The sequence below is a fragment of the Myotis myotis genome, unplaced genomic scaffold (genome assembly GCF_014108235.1).
Source record: "Myotis myotis isolate mMyoMyo1 unplaced genomic scaffold, mMyoMyo1.p scaffold_m19_p_1, whole genome shotgun sequence".
NCBI classification, from domain to species: Eukaryota; Metazoa; Chordata; class Mammalia; order Chiroptera; family Vespertilionidae; genus Myotis; species Myotis myotis.
Window position 1 is genome coordinate 51,161,830 of NW_023416313.1, and position 17,275 is coordinate 51,179,104.

The following is a 17,275-nucleotide window of genomic DNA, read 5'->3' on the forward strand; positions in this document are numbered from 1 at the left end:
CCTCTGAAGCGGCTGAATTTGAGACACATACTTAACTGTGCTAAGAGCATGATAGAGAATTACACATCTCCAGATAATCATAACTCTTTTCTTGCAATCAGTTGAAACCCCAGGACAAAGAGGAATCGTTAAAATCTCCATGTGCGATACAATAAGATGATTATTCACACTATATTAGCCTCAAACTTTCTCAGGACAGTGTGATCTAGTGTGAGAATGGCTATGAGCTCTTATGCACACACAAAGGTTCATTTAGTGTCCATAACCCCCTGAAGATGACCAAAGCAACAAATAATAGTTTACCGGCTTATGAAGGGGAAAATGGCAGGGTCCAAATGGGCATTCTGGGCATTCTGCAAGCCTGTGCATTTGTGTGCCTCCCCCCTCTGTGGAATTGTTTTATATGAAAAAACAAAAATATTGCCAAGGATGGTGACCAGTAGGGCTCTGTTGGCACCTTTTCATGGTACATTAGCAAACTCAGCAAGACTTGAGAAAGCATATTTTTATAAAATCTGGGGAAAGGAACCACAGCCGAGCCTAGGATTTCCTTAGATGCTGCCAGGACTTAACTTGAGTTTTACCTCCTCACAATTTCCTGTGATTGTCCCATGCCTCACAGCAGGCTTTAAGCCCTGGGGTGCGTTTCTCTGGGGTCCAGGGAGAAGCTGTATCAGACACCAATCCATGAATTGTTAGGAATGGCTATGAAAATGCTCCCTAAGACCTGAGATTTCATAGCTATAATATTTAGGAAACATGGGAGTAAGTGGCAGAAGATGAGTTCTCATATAAATTTTGCAGTATCTCACAGATGAGGTTTTTGAAGAAATACTGGGAACAGGAGAGAGTGACTGTATTGAGCATACCTCATTAGGCTCAACCCCATATAAACGTTGATTTTGTAGGTTAAAAATAGTCCTATGCCCGTAGTTTTATATGCTTTAACCTAATATTAAGATGCCAGTAAATGTGGACAAAAGAAACATCCTAACCTGTAGAAAGCATTAATAAGAATTTATTTGAGCCAAAATTTTGAGGACATGTCCAGAAGCAAGGTCTCAATAGATGAGAAAATGCTCGAGAAAGAAGCAGTTTTATAGTTCTTTAAATACATTTAGAATGAAAGGAGAAAAAGTAAGGAAGGGTATGTAAAATGTACTGGTGGGGGTGGAGAGAAAGCTGGGCAATCTCTAGGGTTGAATAAAAAGGAAAATGGAGAGATACATCTTTTACATTGGTGGTCACAGGATAGTGAGCATTTAACAATTACAGTGAATAGGGGTGGGATGTGGGCAACAAGATAACAAGGACTTCGGTGTCTTTGTGCTCTGTTGCCAGGGGTCTGCTTTTGAAGGATCTGGAAATGAAAATTATTCTGACATTTCTAAGGTGTATTATCCCAGATGCACAATAGCAACAGGCAGGGTTCCCTTAAGGTAAAGATTAACCTTTTACTAAAGAAGCTGGAGGCCTGGGATATGACTACCCACCATGACTGGCCCACTTAGGAGTTGGCATTCAGACCATCCTGTGTGGTTGCTTTCAATCACTGAGCTTGGCAGACCTGCCGTGTCGCTTCCTGAACTGTCAGGTCTGTGCAGCCCTTTTCATTCACACCATCGTGTATTCCAGAGATCCTGTCCCCACATAAACCCGAGAGAACTCTAACTGGGAGCCCTTTAGAATGGCACATGAGAGGCTGGTAAATTCCCAGGGACAATGTCAAGTAATATTGACATTGGGCACATCTGGCCATCAAGAGCAATCACTCCTTGCCCAGCTGGTGTGGCTCAGTGATTGAGCGTTGACCCATGAACTAAGAGGTCACTGGTTCCATTCCTAGTCAGGGCTTGATCCTCAGTAGGGGGCATATGGAGGCAGCCCAATGTTTCTCTCTCAGTGATGTTTCTATCTCTCTACCCCTCTCCTTTCCCCTCTCTCTAAAAATAAAAACATATATATAAAAGCAATCACTTCTTACATTCTCTACCCCATTCAGTCCTTATAAACCACCCTATGACATGGTTCTCGGTGACTGACCTAGATAATTTTTCTTGAAAATTCCACATGAATCCTGGGATTTCAAGTCTTTTCCAGAGGCCCTCACAAGCACAAATTGGTGTTGCTTAATAATAGTCCACAGCTCCTATAACTTGGATTTAATGCTTGTCATGAAAAATTCAGTCACTTGGTTATTACAACAAAATAGACCGAGATTGCATCTCTCTAAAAAATCTAGCAACATGTTATTCCTGGGCTCATTTGGTTTAAGGCCATTAAGTTCTAAGACCAGTAATTTATAAAAGTTTACTAGAGTCCTAGTCTCTGGGACAACTTTCATAAATTGTTAAAAACCAATTTCAAGATGTCTCCTTTAAGCATCCCATTAAAGAATGTGTCCAAAATGAACCCGCACTTGATAGCAGTGGCTCACGAAAGTCCCATGCTGCTTATTCTGTTTGTCTCCATAGGGATTCTCTGCCTTATTTATGCTCCAGGAAACCCTCTTTCCTTTCCAAACTGTTTCTCCAAGGCTCCTCTGCCCCTTGGCTTCTGGCTGAGATGGGCCAAATGATGGGAGAGAACTTGGGATGTGTCTATCCCTCCCCACTGCTTAGCTGTGGTTCTGATGGTGCCTGCAGCCTGCCCAGGCCACAGTCCAGTTCTCAAAGGCGCTGATAAGACTGTCCCTCCCATATCCAGGCAGGCTTAGAGGCACTTTTGATGTCAAACTTTCCTAGTCTGTGGGGCTCCATCACCACCCATTACTCATTTCCTTCTGGATATCCAGTCCTAGTACTTCCTGGTGTGTGCCATACAACCTGTGGAAGTTACCAAATTAAGCTAGTGAGTAAGCATGAAGTAAGTGCATTAGTCAATGTCTGGCATAAGTCATAGGCCCTCAGTAAATATCTCCTTTCTGCACCCATGCTAATCCTAGAAGTTTCCAGAATGAGGCTGGGCTTAGTCTATTGCGGTGATCTCTACATGGGAGTCAGGAATTAGGATGAAAAACGGAAGACAGAACAGTCACATCTTCTCCTGGCAGAAAGCTCATCACTCTCGATTTGTAAATCTGGCCAAACCTGGCGGGCTCCAGCTTTTTAAGCAAGGCTGTGTCTCTGCTTTCTCCATTGCGGCTCCTCTTCTATTTAAGGGAGGGTGTGCTCTTGAACCAGTAGTTCTTCAGCTCTAGGGTCCAGCAGAATCACCTGGAGGGCTCACTAAGAGGTAGGTTAGGGTAGGGTCTGAGAGAACTTATGCTTTGACAGGTTCTCAGGTCCAGCACCCAGCGGGGAGGACCTCTGCTCCCACCTCTTCAGCTCCCACTCAGCAGTCCAAGCCAGGGCTTTTCCTGTGAGTCCCAGCACCTCCTATGTTGGTTAAAGGGGCATCATGTATTATCCTGTGCAAGACTAGGGGAGAAATGCATTCTGATAGTTTAAGTAGCTGTAGATCAGTGGTTCTCAACCTGTGGGTCGCGACCCCTTTGGCGGTCGAATGACCCTTTCACAGGGGTCCCATAAGACCATCCTGCATATCAGATATTTACATTATGATTCATAACAGTAGCAACATTACAGTTATGAAGTAGCAACGAAAATAATTTTATGGTTGGGTCACAACATGAGGAACTGTATTTAAAGGGCCAGAAGGTTGAGAACCACTGCGTAGATAAACCAAACCAAAAGTTTTCAATCAACTAAGTGACAATTCATCAGTCCTAATGCTTTTCTTCAAATTCATATTTTCACTAAAACTTTTGCAGAATAACAGGAATGGCAGGAAGGCAGCCTCACACCATGATTGAGAAATATGGGGCACACTGATTTAAAATTAAAAAGAAGCCAAGAATTCTTTCAGATGACAGTGTTCAAATCTTTCCAATTTCATTGCCTTCTCCCCTGCCTGTCCCAATCTTCTTGATGTTCCTGTGCTCCTAAAGCTACCATGTTTCAAGTCCTTTCCCCAGAATTTAGCATTATGTATAAAAATGATAAAGCGTCACACATTACTGACTTTAGTTCCACATGAGTTTGTCTTGACCTCAGATTGTAAACTCATTGATATTCCAACTACGTCTGATTATTTCCTTTTAATCTTCCACAGCACATACTTTATAGGAAGTGTTTAGTCAATACTTTTTGCCTATGAGTCCTTGAGTAAATCACCTAGCCTTCCTAAGCCTCAGTTTCCCCTGATGCAAATTCTAATAAAAATAGCACCTCCCAGGGTTGCCTTGAAGATGAAAGAGGTGATGGAAGCAAGCAGTTATTTCAAGGCCCGACATCAACTAACTGGTAGCTTTAACTCCATCCTTCAACACACAACTGCCCATAATTCCCCCAATGCAAGCAGGGCTTTGCTTTTTAGCCTTCTTTTGTTCTGTTGTGCCAAATGCCTAGGACGCCCTTCCACTTTGCCTCCTCCAGTCATTGGGTCTAATCCTCATACTTAAGAGCCTACAAGCTTAGCAGGGGGACTACAAAACCACCTGGGTTCAAAAATGCGGTCTGCTATTACTCCCAGCGTAGCTTTGCTTACGTGACCTCGGTTTCCTTATTTATAACATGGGAGCAATAACAGTATGTCTCATATAGTTGTCCGATGATTTAAAGAATTTTGAACAGTGCCTGGCACAAAGTAAACGCTAGGTAAGTGTTAGAGGCCGCTATTCGCGTGAGTTCCTTGGGAGTGAGGACCATCGCGTGTCTGCGTCCGCAGTGCCTAGGACAAAATCAGAGCTGCAACCAATCTGAACCAGAACTTAATGCCAGAGAAGAGGTGAAAACCGAGGAAATGGGTTTCAGTGTGAGGACGGCGGGGAGGGAAAGTTTAGCGACCCCGAGGCCCGGCCGGAGGGCGGAGCGTTCAGGGCGAGGGGCGCGGCCTCCCTCCCCGCGGGCGGCGAGCGTGTGGAGTCCGGGCAGGAGGCGGGGCGGAGGAAGGGGTGCGGTCGGTGCAGCGGGAGCCTCCGCTGGCCCGCGGGGAACCAGCTTCGGAGCAGCAGCGCGGGACGCACACCTGGCTCGCCGTTCTCCGCGCCCGGGCCGCTTCCCGGTGAGTCCAGCCTCCCCGCGCGCAGCCACGCGCCTCGCCCGCCCCCCCGCGAGCGCCGTGCGGTCCCGGGCGGAGCTAACTTGGCGCCTTCGCCGCCAACCAACCCGGCAGCGCAGGTGCAGGATCCGCGGGGCCTCGGCGCGCACAGAGTCTAGATCCCACATTTCAGTATCGAGGACACTAGCCCAGGGGAGCAAACGTGCCGCGCTCTGGGAGGGCCACCCAGCTATGGCCACTCCGGGTGCAAGCTGACACCCCGCAGTCCCAGGCCCTGCACCCTTCACTTTTCATCACAGCTAACAGAGTAGGGGGCCGGTTGATCATTTCAAACTTCCCAGACCGAAGAGCGAGAAGGGTCCTCTGGGTCCAGATGCCTGGGGAAGGGAGAGGCTGGCTCCAAGCTCTGTACTGAGTACTCGGAACCACACCCATCCTTGTGAGCATGCTGTCCTCTTCACATGCGCAATTTATTTTGTTTTACTTATTCTTTTTAGGAGGTAGAAAGGTGTGTTTAGATATTGGGCGTTGGGAGTCCGGGAAGTTTGCTTTTTCTTAAACCGGCTCATCATTTTCTTTTATTGCAACAGAATTCCATTCCCTGGATGTGAATCATTCTCCTGGCATTTGGCATCGGAGTCAGCAGGTGGGGGATATGGGCACCTGATTGCAAATGACCACACCTATGTAGAAAATTGTGGCTGAGAGGCTCTGGGTGGCTGGAGGCCCCTCTGGCAGCTGATAAGAAGTTGCACCACCAAAGCTAAATTCTTTCCAAGGATTTCTGATCACAGACAGCTAGACTTTGCCCTCATTTGCAACTTTTAAAAATCAACATCATAAAAAACAAATGTAACTTACTAAATCGTTCTTTCATAAAGATTTCACCACCAGCTTTCAGGAAGGCAGAGAACTTCAAACTGACAAGAAAGGGAACGTAAAGATGTAAAGGAAACCAGAATCTTGTTCCCAGAGCCATGAGGCTGTGTAGGGAAATCTGTTTAGAAACAGGGATGCAGGAGGAAGTAAAAGGAAATGATGTCACTGCTCTAACCCTTTCAGAAGAGGCTGTTTAAAGTTCTATTGTTAAGCCTTTTGGCCTCCACTGTGGAGTAACTCTTTCTTTCTTAAAACGTAAATCAGTATTCATTATTAATATGTTAGAAATGATACTGGATCAACATATATTGAGTATCAGCGTTGACCCTGTATGGAACAGCCACTTGGATAAGGCAGAAGCATGTGGTTAAGGTCATATCTTTGGAGAATGGCTGCCTAAATTCAGTCCCTATGTGACCAGACAACCAAGGGGTCTGGGCTGCCTTTCACTAGTTGAGCAACATAAGTGGAGACAGGGTTGAATCATACATGAGCGTTTATTCCAATACTGCCAGCAGTGTGGGAGAGCAGCAGGTCATCCACAAAAACCTGCTCTGCCTCTCCCCATAAGCCAGCTGCTTGTGTTGGGTAGAAGACAAAGATTACATGAGAAAGTAAGAGTTACAGACATGGAAAGTAGGCATGGTAAAATCATTACAGGTTATAAGTCATGCGTGCTTGGTGGGTCGCAGAGGGTGGGTGCCTCCGGATGCCCTGGGACCAGATTACAGGCAATAGGGGCTGGGGGTTGCAAAGGGCAGGCACCTCTGGGACTAGATTGGTTCAGCCAGGAGCTTGTAAGCCTTTCCATTATGATAGGCAGTTCTCGGGACAGGAGGATGGACTGCATCCGATGTTAGCTCCCAGGTCCCAGGCGTACAGCTCTGAGCCAGGTTAGAATGTACTTTCTCTAATCTGAACAGAACCATCACGGTTAACAGAGTATGACTAATATTTCTTATAATTGTGGCTGGTCCCCAATATGCTATTTCTGCCCCTAATACCTACTTATTAGTGGTGTGACTGGACTGTTATTTTACTTCTCTGTGCCCCACCTTCTTCATATGCATAGTGGAGATGTTACTAATGATACTTAGTGCCCAAGATTAATTGTGAGGCTTATATTAAATCATTCATTCAGTCAATGGGTATTTTTTATATTGCCTTGTATGCCCCAGGGAGCAAACATGAAAAAATGTCTAACTTTACAAAATCAACATTTTAGTGTTTTTTATATTACCTGGAGCATAGTAAGGACTCAAAAAGCTAGCTGATATGATGATACATGTTACTTTATTCAATGCCAGCTACAGCCCTCCTCTCCCCTTTTTATAGATGAGGAAACTGAGGGTCAAATGAATTGTGTCTAGCTTTAAGAGGTGAAACCAAAACTAGTGATACTTTGTATCCACTATATAGATAGAGGAATATGCATGAAATTCTTGCAAGAGTAGGCGTTTCTTTCCCCAGTTGCCGGCACCAGCTTTCCTCTGGCACCCGGGACCAGGGCTTCCCTCACAGCCCTGGCTTTGTCCGGAAGGTTGTCCGGAAGGACACCTGGTGTAATTAGCATATTACGCTTTTATTATTATAGATGGTGTTAGACTCTGTAACTAGAGAGCTGACCACCCTCTGCTACGGAGAGAGGGCCTGGAAAAATCAGGGCTAAATATTTGCAGGGACTAATGGTGTAATTTCCTGTCGAACTTTGTTCTGAGGCGATCATGGTATTTTTAGAGTGTTTTGTTCCAAGGATGGGTGGGAGCAACTTGCATTTCTAAGTCAACCCTTGGAGATAGGCCAGCATGTTTGAATAATGGTGACATATGGGTTCCCAATTGCGGCTCCACGAAAGAGCTGCCCTTTTCACCCCTGCATCCGCCCAAGGACTGGACTGCCTCCCAAGGCGCAGGCAGGTCTGTTTATAACTGTAGGCTGGGAGCCTTGTGAAGTGTAAATGCACATTTCACAATCAAACACAAGGAATCAAATGGAAGCCAACTAAAATTTATGTTGATGGGGGACAATTTCTTGTGTTTTTGTTTTCCCTAGATGGTAGTCTATTTTGATTAAAAGAAGTCAGCAATCGAAGTAGTTCTGCTGGATTTTAAATAAGTCAAAAGTTGGCTTTCAAGGAAACATATGTGCAAACCTCTCAAGTCTGAGATTTTTTTTTTCTCTTTTTGAGCCTTTTACTGGTCTAGCTCCACCTCTCGTAGAAAGTAGGTACTGAGTAAATGTTTGTTTAGCCAATGGGCTACTTGATGTTAAAGACACATCCTCTTCTTGAGGGGGTTTCTCTTTGAACATGGGTTCTGTTTTCTGGATTAAAGATTAAGAGTTGGTGAATTTACTGTGTTTGGAATCCTTGGCTTATTCCATTTAGTAATTATTTTTTCTTTTAATAGGTTAGTGTGATCTGAACTCAAGGCAAAAGTGGGATAGCATGGCATCTCTCTGGGTAAGTAAAATCAAATCTTCCTAACACAATAACTTACCTGAGTCCAATCAAAATACAAAGGAAAATATTTTGAAAGTTGTTAAAAAGTTCATCAGAAAAAAATTAACATGCCCAAAAAGCTCGTGGATGTCCCAAAATAATAATAACATATTGTACAGGTATGTAGTTAAAATAATTTATGATGACACTAAAGCAGAGAGGTCAATAACAGAGAATTTATTTAGTATATGATTTGGGAACTTATTATAGGATAAAGATGATATTTCATAGCAGAGGAAAAGATGGCTTAGTCAATAAATTAGGCTAGGAAAACTTCTAGCCATTTAGGAAAAAAGTAAATCTGTATTTCGTCTCATTTCTTACATTGAAATAAATTTCAGATGGATAAAAGTACTGAAATGAAAGAGATGGGATATGAATAAAATCTATACTAATAAAAGGGTAATATGCTAATTAGACCAGTCATCTTCCAGACATCCTTCCGGACAAAGCCACCATGACAGGGGCCGAGGCAGAGGCGGTTAGGGACGATCAGGCTGGCAGGGGAGGGCAGTTAGGGGCGATCAGGCAGGGGAGCAATTAGGGGCATCAGGTCAGCAGGCAGAGGCTGTTAGGGGCGATCAGGCAGGCAAGCGATTAGGAGCCAGCAGTCCCAGATTGCTTTCATTGTTTTTCAACAATGAACATACATTATATTTTATAAGTAAGGGGCAGAGGAGGCTTAAAGAATAGCTTGTATGGAGAGGTGACCAGCCCTTACATGAGCAGTGTCAGGGGAAGGGATGCTGTTATATGACTCCCAATATTACTTCCGTATCACTGGCCAAGAGGCTGACCTCCCCTCTTTCCAGGTCTGAAATCCCTGCTACTATTATGGATATCTAGTAGAATCAGATTAAAAAAAAAACCATTTCTCAAAAACACTGGTATTTTAAAAAAAAATCTCCCTCTAGCCCTTGTCCATTAGTAAACAGATGTGGAGTTAGTTGGTCAGACTCTCCGGCTGACACTGTCAAAGTCTTGGCACATTTTTGAACAGCTGGAGAGACCCAGGTGAGCGTGAGAGAGGGTACATTAATCTCCTGTTGCAACAGCCATTCATGACATCACAGTTCTATATGTTAGAGCCCAAACTGAGTCTCGTGGCACTAAAACGAAGCAGTTGGCGGGGCTGTGTTTCCTTCTGAAGACTTTGGGAAGAATCCACCTCTGAACTCATTTAGGTTGTTGGCCACATTTAGTTCCTTGCAGTTGAGGTCCCTTGTTTTCTTGCTGGCTGTCATCAGGGGCTGTCCTATCCCCTAGAGCAGTGGTTCTCAACCTTCCTAATGCCGCGACCCTTTAATACAGTTCCTCATGTTGTGGTGACCCCCAACCATAAAATTATTTTCGTTGCTACTTCATAACTGTAATTTTGCTACTGTTATGAATCGTAATGTAAATATCTGATATGCAGGATGTATTTAGGCAACCCCTGTGAAAGGGTCGTTCGACCCCCAAAGGGGTCGCGACCCACAGGTTGAGAACCACCACCCTAGAGGCTTCTGCCAGGCCTTGTACGTCCGCTGCAGCTCAGAACAGCAACTGTGCATCAGTCCTCCTGCATGCAATCTGTTGGTCTTCCCTCTAGGGCATCTCTCTTCTACCTTCCCTTTCTCCCTCCAGCTAGAGGCAGTTCTCTGCTTTTAAAGCTCAGGTGACTAATTGGGCCCACCCAGGTAATCCAAAATAATTTCCTGATGTTGAGGTCTGGAACCTTCATCACATTGGCAAAGTCCCTTGTGCAGCATAACACATTCACAGGGCCATGGGATTAAGAGGTGGACATTGTAGAAGGGAGCTATTATTCTGCCTACCACCAGGGCTAGGAGTGTGGTAGCCTCAGGGAGTGATCACATTCCTCTTTGGGCAACAGGAAGGAAAGGACAGAGCAGACCACAAAGGGAAGCTCTGGGTGAGGAGAGAGGAGCCCCTTCAGTGCAGAAGGAGGCCCTGGCTCCTGCTGCTCCTTCCTTTCTCTCCTGTCGCCTTCCTCTTCTCAAATTAGAGAACTCCCATCTATGAGTGAGATCTCCGAGGACTAATATTAAAAACAACTCAGAACTACTGTGGAAACAGTATGGCTGTTCCTTAAAAAAAATTAAGAATAGAACGACCATATGATCCAGAAGTTCCATTTCTGGATAAATAGCCAAAAGAACTAAAAGCAGGGTCTCAAAGAGATACCTGCACTCCCGTGTTCATAGCAGCATTATTCACAAGAGCCAAAGGTGGAAGCAACTCAAATGTCTGTGGACAGACAAATGGAAAAGCAAAATTTGGTCTATATATACAATGAAATATTATTCAGTTTCAAAAAGGAGGGAAATTCTGACACATGCTACAACACAGATGAACCTGAGGACATTATCCTAAGTGAAATAGGCCAGTAATAAAAGGGTAAAATACTATATGGTTCCATTTATATAAGGTATCAACGTAGTCAAATGTGTGGAGATAGGATAGAATTGCTAGGGGTTGGGGGGGGAAAAAGAGGAGTCATTGTCTTATGGGTAGAGTTTCTGGTTCCACACGCTGAACAGTTTCACCTCTACCGAACTGTGCACTTCAAAAGGGTTAATGTGGTCAATTTTATGTTGTTTTTACCACAATAAAAAACACAACCTTCTGATTTGTGTACATACTCTTATCACCAAGTTACATCTGTTCTCATGTTCCCTCTTATACACAAAAGCACATAAACACACAAACACAAATGAGCAATCCAGTCAGTGTGTGTCTACAAACTGTAGAAGGGTTTGGGCTACCAGTGTATGGTGAGCTCACTGGCATAATCTGATCAAGAGAGAAGACTTCAGGTGCAATTTCAGTCTTTACGGTTGAAGAGGAAAGAATGGTTGGTTTGCTAGGCCTGGATATTCCCGCTAGGGGTGTTGCAACCTCCCATTGTTTCCGGTGAGTAAACAGTCTGTGCTGCAGTAGTTTCCTGTTTGGAAATGGTCACGCACTCTGTTCAGGCGTGTGTTCTACTACCTAACTCTGATGAGGGGACTTGATGGTTTAGTAGTTTCTACTCTTTGGTGCCTTGACCCTTGGTCCCTTGTCGTATATATATTGCCTTTAGGTTCATAGCAAGCACTCAGGCAACCCACAATCAAAATGTCATGGAACATGACTTTTTTATTAAGAGACGTAGTGGTATTTTTTTTTTTTTTTACGTGCACCTTCTACAATGCCGGCTTTCTCATGCAAATAGTCTGAGCTCCTTCCTCCTTGGTCAATTCCTAACTTACTTTTGCAGAATAAAGAATGTAATTACTCTTTGTTTGAACCCTCACATTAGTATTTTTATTATGGAACTAAAATACTTCTAAATTAACTCATAATCATTGTAATCATCATGAACCTTTATAACATCCTAACTGGTGATAGATTCTTCCTTCCCCATTTCAGACTCTAATTTGCAAAATGAGGACGGAGAACACGGAGGCTCTAGACCCAAGGGATAAAAGCAGTTTCACACAAAAATAACTTCCCATAAATATGATGCCTACCCACTTCGTTTTGAAAGAGTACATCTAAAGGGTAGTTAAACAATTAAAGCAGCAAGTACCTGGTGTAACGAGCTCTGAGAGCAGGATGAAGACAGTAAAGCTGCAGTCCCAGTTCTCCTTTTCATAACTGTCTAATTGGTTAAAAGGCAGACTCTTGAATAGAAAGTTGAGCAAAATACCTAGTCTCTCACTGTCAGTCTCCTCATCTGTAAATGAGTGTAGTAATAGTACCCACATTATCTGGTGTTTGTAAGCATTAAATCAGTTATGAAAAATGTATTAACAGTGCCTGGCATGTGCTGAGCACTCAGTAAATATTATAATCATTATCATTTCAATATATTAATTTTTTTCTAAAAACGTAACCCTTGCTAATTAATATCTTCGCAACTGTATCAGGAAAGGAGAGTCTGCCTGTTCCCTGGGCCTGAATTTTTTCCAAATCAACAGTATTCCTCCCTCCCCACTGGAATGCTTTCTCTGAGCTACCTGAAACAGATGGGTTTTCCCCAGGAGAATCTTTCTGACCACTCCTGTTTTCAATGTTTTCATATATATATATATATATATATATATATATATATATAAATAATATATGTATATATATAATATATGTATACATATAATATATGTATATATAAAAATATATATACATATATTATATATATACATATATAATATATGTATATATATACATATATACATATATATGTATATATATACATATATATACATATATATATATATATATATAAGACCTTTTTTAAGACTTCTTTTTTTAGAGCAATTTTAGGTTTGCAACAAAATTGAGAGGAAGGTACAGAGATTTTCCATATCTCCCCAGCCCCACACATGCACAGCCTCCCCCAGTATCAATATTGCCCACCAGCGTGGTACATTTCTTAGAATTGATGAACCTACCTTGACACATCATTCTCACCCATAGTCCATAGTTCAGTTCCCTGCTGGTGTTGTATAGCTAAGACATACAATGCCCCGTTCCTGCTGCAGGTGGGTGTGCTGCAGCACGATTCTCACATTTCCAGGATCACTGTCAGCCTCCACAGGTTTAAAGACTCGGCCCTCACTTCAGACATCAGCTACACGTCTTAGAGCCACCTGCATTTCTGACCAATTAGCGATAAATTTGGGGATCTCCAAGATCCCCTCAGGTGGGGTAATTCACTAGAACAACTTACAGAGCTCACTGAAAGTGCTATCCTCACAGTTACAGTTTTATTACAAAGGCTACACACAGGGTGAGGCCTGGAAGGGTCCTGGATGCGAGCTCTGCGCACCCTCCCCGTGGAGTCCCGGTGTGAACCCTCCTGCACATCAGTGTGCTCACAGCTAGGAAGCTCCTGCAGGCCTCAGTGTCCAGGGTTTTCACCCGGGGTTTCGAGACAAGTGTGATTGAACTCAACCTCCAAGTGCCAGCCCTCTAATTAAGCCTTGACTGGTGTTTTTAGTGGCCAGCCTGGATGCTAAAGCTATTTAGGGGCCCACAATGAGTCACCTCATTAGCATAATAAAGACACTTTTATCACTCAGGAATCTCCAGGGGTTTTTGAACCTCTGTACCTGGAACCCAGGACAAAGACTAGATGTGTTCTTCATTATACCGCACGTATATAACACACATCAGGGTCTACAGTTTCCAAAACATCATATTTCTTTATGCTTTTTACTAAAAGTATATCAACATGGGCACCGGTTATCTTATGCTGATCAGAAGCTCTGACTGGAAGTTATATCTTTTATAGTAAGTAACAGGAAAAGGAGTTAATGTTTTGTAATAAATGCAGACAGAGCGGCAGGCAGAATCATTCAAAGCATGGGGTCCATGGAGAAGAAATAACAAAAGGGATTCCTGATGGTGGAAAAGTTGAGGAAGGTGTATCTAAAGCAGAAGGAAGAGCTGACCCAGGATAATGTATTCATGGTGGGCATTAGAGAGCACAGCTTCCCTCCCTGACCCAACCCTTTCTTTCCTGGGAATAAGATCTGTACCGTTTGACACCTGAGGACACATGTTCCCATAGCTGCTGTGTAACCTGGAGGAATGACACCAGTGATATGGCTCCCAGGACAGAAGCAGTGCCCTCATATGAGAGAGGATTGGGGGAAGGTAATGCCTTTCAAACTTTGACCCATGGATGACACCAGCCCGGGGCATTTGGCTGCTGTTGGTCCTGGGTACAAGGAGCCTGTGAGAGCCTTGTCCAGTTTCACATTTCTTGCTTTGGTGGGGACATCCCTTTAGACCTTAATTTCCTGGTGTATTTGCTCTTCCTGACCATGCAGATTTAATACGTGTGGGGAGAACACCTGTGTGACACCCATGTGGACGCACTGCATTTCTCCTCTGGCCTCCTTCCTGTCTCCACATCTCAGGGCTGGAACACCCGACTTTCTGTTTTAATTGAAATAGACTTTTTGCATCTCAAGCAGAGCAGTGTGTATCAGTGATTTTCTGGTGTGCGGCAAGAATTTTTAAAACATGCAGTGCCTGACCACTTAGTCTAGGGCACTGACCTCTTTCACATAAAAAATGTCACATAAAAAAATGACAACAGCCAACACAATTGCCGTCTTGTGTGAATAAAACAAATGTATACCTATATTTTTGTCAGATTATATTATTTTTTTTTGGTATGCTGCAGAATTTTAGTAATTAGTTTATGTGTGACATGAAATAAAAAAGGTTGAAAATCGCTGGTATATACTCATGAAGTATTCTTCAACAAAATCGTGACTTCCTGTCTGGTGTGTTTTAAACCATGTTCCCTGAAGCTTCTTTAGATAAATATTGGCACTCAGACAGTTACACAAATGGCTCTCTGCAGGAAGTTAATGAAAAACAGGTTAGACCTGGATTTCGAATCAAAACATGAGAGCTTTGTTTCAGGACAAAGCCTGGAGAGAATCCCATGTAAGCTCAGTGAGAGGAGAGAGGCTTCCTGGAAATGAATGGAATTAACGTTAAAGAACTGTTCTTTGCCACTCTCTGAACCAAGCTCAACCACCAAGGTGGGAGGGTCTGTCTTTCATATCTATATATATATATAAAGCCAGCAACCGGAATGCTGGAGCTTCGGGTCGCTATGACGTCCACTGTGGCCGGCCAACCGCTGGATCAGGGGCAGGCTGGCCAGCCAACCTCCCGAGGCCCCTCCTCTTGGCTGACCTCACCCTTGATTGGCCCCTCCCCATGCCCCCCCCCACCCCCTCTGGCTGCCTGGTCCCAAGCCCCTATTGGTGTGGGCCGTCTGGAATTTATGCAGCGGGCTTCTAGTTTAATCATAATTAATTTGCCAATCTAATGAGTAGCCTTTGAAGAAGCCTGGTAAATCAGAGGCAAAGAGGAAAAGAAAAGGTTTTACAATGAGGGCAAGGAATATGAAGGGGAAAAGGTATGATTTGATTCTCTTGAAAGTTATTTATTGGTAGATGCAAAGGAGTTAGAAAAATATTTTAGAGTCCTGAACAATAAGAGTAATACAGAAGTCTCATATGAATTAAAAGAATAAGTTACAATGTTACCATCATAACTAGCTAGTTAATATTAATAATAGGAAAGGAGCAAAGGGGAGGCCAGACATAAGCATGATCATTACGGTAGCTTCACCAGGAAGCTGCACCTTCACGCTCCCCAGGAAACCACCAGTCCATTCCCTGCAAATCACTGGGGAAAGGGATCCAAAAAAGGGAGAAATGGATGCATGTGCAGTGGAGTCAGGGTGACGTCGGGAAGGTGCTTGCTTGTCAGTCTAACCTGGCAACAAAGATCCTTGGCTAGGAGGTGGACCCCAGCACAAGTCCATGAAAATGCGGGAACACATAATCCCCAGGCAAAGAAATTCTCTTGCTCTTGTCCCTCTGGTTTTGCTCCTGCTTCCTGTACTCATCCATGCTCCTTCCATAACCATGTGGCCCCCTGTACTCATGTGGCTTCCTGTACTCATCCATGCTCCTTCCATAACCATGCGGACCCCACACACAATAGACTGCAGCTGGGAACACCAGCTAAGCTAGCCAGGTGCTGGACTGGACTGCGAAAATGTGGAGCGGAGGCTCTGGGCAGTAGCTTTGATCCCAGCTCTGCTGAAGATAAGATGAGACTTTTCCCATGGCGGGACAGAGGGAGATGGGACTTTGAAATCTCAGGGGTTTAATTCCACAGAAATAAAGCTTCCCATGATACCTCATCCCCTCTTGGGGTCTTCAGGAAATTCTTTTCCCTGTGGCACCCCAAGAAGCCCACTTCCACCAGCAATAGGTGGGGATACAAAGAGCACCCAACAACAAAAAGAACAAAAATTCTTAAAGTCTGCTCCTTCCTCTCTTATCATATCTTTGCTCCTTTCATTTTCAACTCTCTGTGTTTAATGCAGTGATGGCGAACCTTTTGAGCTCGGCATGTCAGCATTTTGAAAAACCCTAACTTAACTCTGGTGCCGTGTCACATATAGAAATTTTTTTGATATTTGCAACCATAGTAAAACAAAGACTTATATTTTTGATATTTATTTTATATATTTAATTGCCATTTAACAAAGAAAAATCAACCAAAAAAATGAGTTTGCGTGTCACCTCTGACACGCATGTCATAGGTTCGCCATCACTGGTTTAATGAAATACCTCCCGTAGGTTCTGGGGGCATGTTGACCTGTGAGTGGTGACAGGACTGAGAAAAGGCAGAGGATGCATTTGTTAGATGTTTGACATGCCACGTGCAGCTTTGAAAAGTCTGTATAGCATTTGAGAATTATCAAAGAAAGCAAGATCCAGAGTAAGAAAGCACTTTTATTCACTATTCATTTAACAGATATCCATTAAACATCTTCTATGTGCCAGCTGCTGTTTTAGGCTCTGGGGATACAGTAGAGAAAGAGAAATAAAATTTTAAAAGCATAGAGCTTGCATGCCCCTGATTTTATTATGGAAGACAAATAATAAACAAAGAGGTAAATGTGTAATATATAAAGTCCGTTTTAAGCACTCTGGAGAAAAGCAGAGGTAGATTATGAGAGTGATGGGGGTGTTCTTTTCTGCTCAGGTATGTGTTCAAAACAGAAGTCTGGAGTGGAGATATAAATGTGGGGGACGTCCAGACAGAAGGGATAGGGGTGGAAATAACCCATAGCAGGATAAGAGGGAAAGAAAAGAGAAAGAGACTTTTCATTTTAGAAGAACCGATTTTATAAAGGTCAGGCAAAGGGGACAATAAATGGAAGCTGGGGTGGTAGAAAACCCTCGGAAAGAGGCCCAGGCACCAAAGAAAGACAGAGGTCCAGCTGGTTAAGCATGAGTGACACAT

At 43.6% G+C, this 17,275-nt stretch overlaps 1 protein-coding gene across 4 annotated transcripts in view; it reads left to right on the forward strand.

Annotated features, from left to right (window-relative positions):
• Positions 1–4,925: 4,925 nt before the first annotated feature.
• ANXA3 (annexin A3) overlaps positions 4,926–17,275 on the forward strand; it is a 50,866-nt gene continuing 38,516 nt past the window's right edge. The window contains exons 1-4 of one of the 4 annotated variants that reach the window (XM_036337391.1): positions 4,931–5,064; positions 5,652–5,707; positions 8,349–8,401; positions 13,998–14,083. In XM_036337391.1, coding sequence (XP_036193284.1) covers positions 14,018–14,083 — 66 coding nt within the window. In that variant the 5' untranslated portion in view covers positions 4,931–5,064; positions 5,652–5,707; positions 8,349–8,401; positions 13,998–14,017. Of the gene's footprint in view, positions 5,065–5,651; positions 5,708–8,348; positions 8,402–13,997; positions 14,084–17,275 lie in introns of all 4 variants that reach the window. The other 3 variants (XM_036337398.1, XM_036337396.1, XM_036337397.1) reach the window with 3 other exon arrangements.